This window comes from Alnus glutinosa, chromosome 2 (assembly GCF_958979055.1).
Source record: "Alnus glutinosa chromosome 2, dhAlnGlut1.1, whole genome shotgun sequence".
In the NCBI taxonomy this organism is placed as follows: Eukaryota; Viridiplantae; Streptophyta; class Magnoliopsida; order Fagales; family Betulaceae; genus Alnus; species Alnus glutinosa.
Genome location: NC_084887.1, coordinates 26,349,418 through 26,356,585, shown reverse-complemented (window position 1 = coordinate 26,356,585; position 7,168 = coordinate 26,349,418). Strand labels below are relative to the sequence as shown.

Below are 7,168 nucleotides of genomic sequence, written 5' to 3'. Positions count from 1 at the left end.
AGTTCGGCTTAATAAGCCTACATCCACTGACAGAAACGATCCAGGAGAAATTCACTTTTCAAGGATGGAGTACAAAGTGCAATACAAAGAGAAACCACTCAAACCCAAAATCACAATACACCCTTATCTCACTCTCACACAACAAAGGAGAACTAAATACAAAAGAGAAAAATCTCTATAGTTCCCTTACCTCTCACTACACCAGAAAAATAGTGAGAAATAAAAGTGAGAGTACAAAAGAGACAAAATAGACTTATCTCTCTCCCAAAGGGTACACTACCGAAACCTGCTGCTTGTAACTCTTTTTCTTCGGTTCAAAAATGTCTTCTTCGCACACTGCCACTAAAGGTCCGAATGAGGCCCCCCTTTTTTTTTCAACAAAAGGCTTATGCATTTTTCTGCACAAAGCTTCCACGAGAAGCTTCTTTCCACCACGCTTCTACGGAAGCTACCCTTCTTACCACGCTTCTGCGGAAGCTACCCAAAAAAAAAAACCACATAGACACGTGTGTGAAGAAAGACAAGTCAAGGAAAAAAGAGGGGCCCACGGTATGGCTCGATGAAAGCAAGTCACAAACTCTACAGGTGTGACAATATGCTTGTCAAAATACATGATAATTTATGAATTTTGCGCAGATTTTGCCTTCAGAGATCGTCGGCCATATTAGTGAACAGAAACTGATTCTCCCACCCACCTTGGGCATGGATTTTACTGTCTGGAATGATTTTATTTTGTGATAACCTGTCTGTTTAGAGTTCATTTACATGTTTGAATTTGTAATCTATTCTTCAAGCCATAGGGCGAATGTGGGCATTGTCTGATCATTACTCCAAAAAATATATCTCTTCAGCATCTCTGTGACTGCTATTGTACATGAAAACCAAGTTGGTTCTTGCTTTGATCTATTGTAATATGAATTTAGTATTTTTTTTTTTTTTAATCTTTGTCATGGTTTTTATAGATTTGAAATTGTAGTGTTATCATTGTGGGAAACATGTTTAATCTCCAATAATCCATTAGGCTTGGTGTTCTATGACATATATAATGGAAAGAAAGATTAAGACTCAAACTATGGATACTATACCTGAGGGGAACGAAGGTTCATCTGTTAAGATCAAGGTTTGTTCTTTGCAAGAGCTCGAGATCTGACTGGCTTGAGTGAGATGCAATTAGAGGTGTCATCAGGTAGTTCTGCCCATGATTGTTTAAATGATCTAGTTGCTAGGTTTCCTAGCTTGGAAGAGATCCGTGGGTGCATGGTTCTTGCTCTAAATGAGGAATATGCCACCGAGTCAGCAACTGTTAAAGACAATGATGAGTTAGCCATTATACCTCCCATAAGTGGTGACTAGCTTCTTCTTCTTTCTTTCTTTCTTTTTTTTTTTCTTTTTTTTTTTTTATGTAACTATCACTGTAAAATGTGTTCATTCCATGTTGTACCTCTGATTTCATGAAAAAATAATGGCTTTGATTTTGTCTGTAACATGGTTAGAAATCCCCTGATTAAGGTTTTATAGCTCTTTCTTTGTTAAAACTTTTTTTTTTCTTTCTTTCTTCGGTCCAAGCAAAAACATTAACAAATAACTTAAAAACAAAACACTTAAAAAACAGGTTTTTTTTTTTTTTTTTTGTTGGGTTGAAAAAGTTTTCTAGTGTGATATAAATATTAAAATAGTTTAGAGTATTTTTGTGAGTATATAAAGTGGTTGAAGTTGTTTGTTAATACTTTTACTTTTTTGCTAAAAAATAAAATACTCTTCCCAAGGAGCATTATCAAATGATCCCACAATTTCTACTTTTATATTATATTAGAACATTTTTTCATAGAAAAAAACAAAAACATCCCTTAAAATGCATTAACAAGCAAAACTATGTATCCTTTTCTTATGTACATCCAATTCTTCTGTTTCAATTATAACCTCAATGAAAAAAAAACATTACAACCTCAATGAAAAGTAGGCTTGGCAATTTGGGTTGTCGTGTCAACCTATTTAGTTGGCGTATCAATCCATTAGGTTAGCGTGTCAACCCATTTAACTAATTTGGTAAAAAAATGTGTAATTATCGCATCATAAATATGATATAAACGAGTTGATGAGTCATAAACGGGTCATAAACAGGTTGGTGGGTCATAAACGTGTCATAAACGGGTTGATGGGTCATAAACGGGTTATAGCCTAAATCCAAACCCTATATATTCGTATCGTGTTCGTGTTAAATTCGCAGGTCGTGTCAAAATTGTCAAGCCTAATGAAAAGATATATAAATCATTGGCTATGTATAGGACAATTAGGTCCCCACGACTAGATGTTATGAGTACAAAAAAAAGTTGTGGTAATAAATCTGAAATCATATTTATATCAATTAAGGTCATGGTGGTCATATTATATTTAGAGTAATATTATAATAAGATTCGTATATCTTTCTTTTATCCCTTAAATTTGACATCCTTTTAAAAATTATTATTCGATCAAAATTTAATATTATTCATTTACTGTACGGAAATAGGTTGGATGAATGATTTTTATCATTTCTCAAAATTAAAATATACTTTTCAAAATCATCAAATGTATTGACGGTATACTTTTTGTAATAAGCATTTTGTTGTTAGGACCGGGAAAAAAGAAAAAAAAGGCCGCAATGTGTCCGAACTCGGCCCGGCCCGGCCCGGCCCAGCTCATGGACACACCTACCGGCTACCCCCATGGCTCCATCCCTGGTTGACCACCCACTGCGTTTACCGACAAAAAGGAAGAAAAAGAAAGGAATATGAAAGTGTGTCAATCTGATTCTTTGTTTGGTTTCCAAACAGGTGGAAATTTTGATTTACTCGTAATGTGCTGATATTTTCCTTTCGTAAGTAATTTACTTTATGAATTTTTGTTTTAACCTTCTCTCTGCAACTGGTTTGGTAATTAACAGTTTCAATTTTTCCTTTCTAGGGTTTTGGAAATGAAGCTGACACTAGCTGATCTGCAACTTGTACTGCTCCTCATTACTTGTGCTCTGCTCCGCGTACAAGCTTCGGTAAATACAGTATACATTCTTGCATGTTACGATTGAGGCAATTCACATTGTGTTAAAAGCTGAACTGAAGCTTCTATTCTTTATTTTTTAGGGATTTAACGGCTCGAGTGAAGCTGGTAAAGGTGTGTGTAAGTGTGTAACTTACTGTTTCTATATATATTTTTATTTTTTTAACATTAAAATTACTTCCATGAGTTAGTTCTTGTTGTTTGTACTTGAAAATATTTTAGAATATATATATATATATATTTTTTTTTTTCCATTAGCATACTTAGTTACCGCATCAAAAATGAAATGGGTAGTTTTTTTTTTTGTTAAAGCAAGATTTTTTGTGTCTTTCATATAATTTAGGAATTTTTTGTACAAAACGTACAAGGAATGGTAAAATAAGCATTCTGGGTATTTAACTTTGCTCTCTGTGATAGATGTTATATATATATATATATATATATATATATATATATATATATATATATATATATATATATATATATTTTCCTTCTTTGGGTAAGTTATTTGATTTGTAAATCAGTTAAACTTTTAAAGGAAATGCCTCAAGAGAGGACTAAAAAGTAGAATAATTCGCCGGATCACAAAGAGTGAAACTTCTTTACTGACGAGGAACACGTCTTTTAATTGATAGAATTGTTTCCTTACAAGTGATGGCTGAAAATTAATTGTCCTATAGTAAGAGGCATTCAGTTTTATCTCCCCTTGAATATAGGCCACTGGGTACTTGACACCCGCACCAGTTTTAGGTGGCATGAACCCATTTTGTTGTGAGAGAATGGTATACCTGTGTAAAATCAGCAGAGTTACTTGTGACATTAAAAGATGCATTATGATTACGTCCTTATTAAAAAAAATATATTAAAAAAATAATGCCATATTTTTTTGCATGTCTTTGGAAGATACATTATCAAGATCTATTAACAGAGATGAGCTGGATCAAGAGAGGAAAAGGTGTTGTAGATGCATCGTGATTTTCTCATATGCTCTGCTTATTTGTGTTCTTTGACGTACATCCTCAATGCTGATAACATGCAACTTTTTGTTTGTGCTGTTAACAGTGTTTATCATATTCTATATCAAATAATATCCCAAGTAGTGTCACATATAGAAATTTGTCTTGTTGTAATGTGTTGGTTTCTGTTCATGGCTTCTCTCAATTTTGCACTAGCTATTATGTTAAAGTGCTTCATTTTTCTGTGCACAGCATCGTGTCCTAATGGTTGGGTCATTGGCCTTAATAAAAGTAAATGCTTTGGTTATATGCGAAGCTCCCAGTCATGGAATGAGTCAGAGACCCTCTGTAAAGGTTATGGTGGGCATTTGCTAGCATTAACATCATTTCAAGAACTGAGCTTTGCTCGTAGCCTATGTGGTGAAGTTGCCAAAGGCTGTTGGATTGGAGGAAGAGGTATCAACTCTACTATCGGCTCTGGTTGGAAGTGGTCAGATAATACATATTATTGGAATGCGTCCATCTTTCCTGATGCAACTGTTCAATCCAATTGCTCTAGTTTGTCCTGCCACATCAACAATTCGTTTGATTTATGTACACTGGTGACTAATGGATCAGCATCTCTTGTTAGTGAGAAATGCAACATGTCTCATGCTTTTATATGCATGATTGATATAGGTATGTACTTTGTCTCTCTTTCAAGTTAATTGCTCTTGTTTATGTTTTTTTTTGTCTTAGTTATGATTTGTTGGTTTCTATCCATATATGGTAACCATATGGAGAAGACCTTATTTTCCATTTCTTTCAGGAAGCATATGCCACCACTTGCACTGCCACAAGGAATATCTTATCATCCTTGCAGTTGTAAGTGGCTTGATCCTCTGCACCACATTAGCTGTAGTAGTTTGGCTTCTTGCCTACAAGCGGAGCAAGAAGCGCAGACGGTCTCGCAAACTATCTAATCCGGCAGCTTCTGCATTAGTCCCCCCATCATGGAAAGTCTTCGCCAAAGAGGAACTAAAGTCAATTACAAAGAACTTTAGTGAAGGAAACCGTCTAGTTGGAGATGCCAAGACGGGTGGCACGTATAGTGGCCTTCTACCTGATGGCTCAAGGGTGGCAGTTAAGAGGTTGAAGAGATCTAGCTTTCAGAGGAAAAAGGAGTTCTATTCTGAAATTGGAAGGGTTGCAAGGCTTCACCATCCAAATTTGGTGGCCGTAAAGGGATGTTGCTATGATCATGGTGACCGCTACATTGTTTACGAGTTCATAGTTAATGGGCCCTTGGATAGATGGCTACACCACATCCCAAGGGGGGGCCGGAGCTTAGATTGGGCTATGAGAATGAAAATTGCCACAACTCTTGCTCAAGGAATTGCGTATGTATATATTTTTCCTTCTTTCTGTGCCTTGTAATTCTTATTCTGTCTTCATGTTTCTGCATATATTTGTCAAAGTTATATTTGCTTGTGCATGCCTTCTTCTTCCCCTGGTACCATCTTGTCCTTAGGAAAGAATTTAAAAAAGAAAAAATAATATAGAGAAAAAAGGGGAAAAAAAAAAAAAGAGGATCACTAGACCATATTGATTATGCATGGATGATGCTTTATAGTTGCTCAAGTCTCTAGCATGAGATTCTTCCGAGGAACTTATGTTGGTGCGTTGTCACATAAGATTAAACATGTCATATAACAAATATTTTAAAAGTAATTTATTTTTAATTATATTGTAGATAACATGAAATGTATCGCCAATATGTCACATCTTGACTGTATTTTCTAATAGGCAAATGATGCAATATGTAGTTGATACATGCTCTTTAATTGTTTGTTGTAGTATCTAAGAAAAATCATATCATACATCTTCTTTCCAAAGTTTGAGATAGTGATGGATGCAATGGACGTGTTACTTTTTCCAACATTATCTTCAGCCATAATAAACAATATATAGCAATAATAAGAGGATAACAAGAAAATGAAGAATTATATATAATCAGAGTAACAACAACAACAACAACAACAATAAACTTGTGTTAAAATTCTTTCTTATGAACTTGTTGGCATATGACCAATAAATTTTCTCTTGGTGTGGTGGTAGAGTTGATGCTTACTCATGTGCTTTAATTTGAGTCTTACTTTTTATATATTTTGAAACAGATTCCTGCATGACAAGGTTAAGCCACATGTTGTGCATCGAGATATACGTGCCAGTAATGTACTACTTGATGAAGAGTTTGGAGCACATTTAATGGGGGTTGGCCTATCAAAGTTTGTGCCATATGAAGTGATGCATGAGCGGACTGTGATGGCTGGTGGCACGTATGGATACCTTGCTCCAGAATTTGTGTACAGAAATGAGCTTACAACAAAGAGTGATGTATATAGTTTTGGTGTGCTGCTGCTTGAAATTGTGAGTGGGCGTAGGCCTGCACAGGCAGTTGATTCGGTAGGTTGGCAGAGTATTTTTGAATGGGCTACGCCTCTGGTTCAGGCTCATCGCTACCCAGATCTCTTGGATCCTCACATATCTTCTTCTTCTTCTGATATTCCGGAGGCTGGTGTCATTCAAAAGGTGGTAGACCTTGTTTACGCTTGCACACAGCATGTCCCATCTATGCGCCCCAGAATGTCTCATGTTGTCCATCAGCTGCAACAGTTGGCCCAGCCACCTATTGTAAAGTGAGTTCCACTAATCTTTAGTACTCCATACCTAATTATGAATTGGGGACTCATTTTCCCCATATTTTCTGTGCCTAAATCATTTTTGTGGAGCAATATTAGCAACTAGGATTTAGCACTAATGTATTTGTGGAAGACGACTTTGTTGTAGTGTTATCGTTAATGTAATTGTGGCAAATGTGTATTTATTGCAAATAATGGACATGTGCAGTGAATACAATCTTCAATCATTAGAAACAAACTGCCCCATGTTAACCCCTTTCTGCCCCTCCTTTGATTCACTGTGGTACCATAGCTCTGAATCATGGCTATGATTGTGATTTGAGTTCTTACTGTTTACTATGCAAGATAGTTGAAGTTGGGGGATGTGTAAGAAAAGGAGTATTAAATGTCATCAACAAGCTCTAGTATCCCTCATCTCAAGAAATAACTCTGTTGAAGGTATGAGCAAGACAAAATTCACAGAAGAACTCGTTTAGGAGTCATCTCTCGTTCAAT

At 35.7% G+C, this 7,168-nt stretch overlaps 1 protein-coding gene across 8 annotated transcripts; it reads left to right on the top strand.

Moving 5' to 3' along the window:
• The first annotated feature begins 2,725 nt into the window (after positions 1–2,725).
• On the top strand, positions 2,726–6,929 carry LOC133862037 (C-type lectin receptor-like tyrosine-protein kinase At1g52310). 8 transcript variants are annotated; one of them, XM_062297882.1, is made up of 6 exons: positions 2,726–2,857; positions 2,944–3,028; positions 3,120–3,150; positions 4,245–4,670; positions 4,801–5,371; positions 6,149–6,929. In XM_062297882.1, exons 2-6 carry the CDS (start codon positions 2,954–2,956, stop codon positions 6,672–6,674), a joined length of 1,629 nt encoding a protein of 542 aa, XP_062153866.1. In that variant the 5' UTR covers positions 2,726–2,857; positions 2,944–2,953; the 3' UTR covers positions 6,675–6,929. The 8 variants fall into 8 exon arrangements, with proteins under 8 accessions (XP_062153866.1, XP_062153864.1, XP_062153863.1 ...); XM_062297880.1 differs by having other exon boundaries at positions 3,120–3,156; XM_062297879.1 differs by having other exon boundaries at positions 2,944–3,037.
• Positions 6,930–7,168: the final 239 nt, after the last annotated feature.

Coding starts and splice junctions, on each gene's coding strand:
- LOC133862037 (XM_062297877.1), top strand. CDS start 2,954: ATGAAGCTGACACTAGCTGATCTGCAACTTGTACTGCTCCTCATTACT. Junction 3,038..3,119: donor TACAAGCTTCGGTAAATACA/GTATACATTCTT, acceptor TTTATTTTTTAG/GGATTTAACGGCTCGAGTGA. Junction 4,671..4,800: donor TATATGCATGATTGATATAG/GTATGTACTTTG, acceptor CATTTCTTTCAG/GAAGCATATGCCACCACTTG.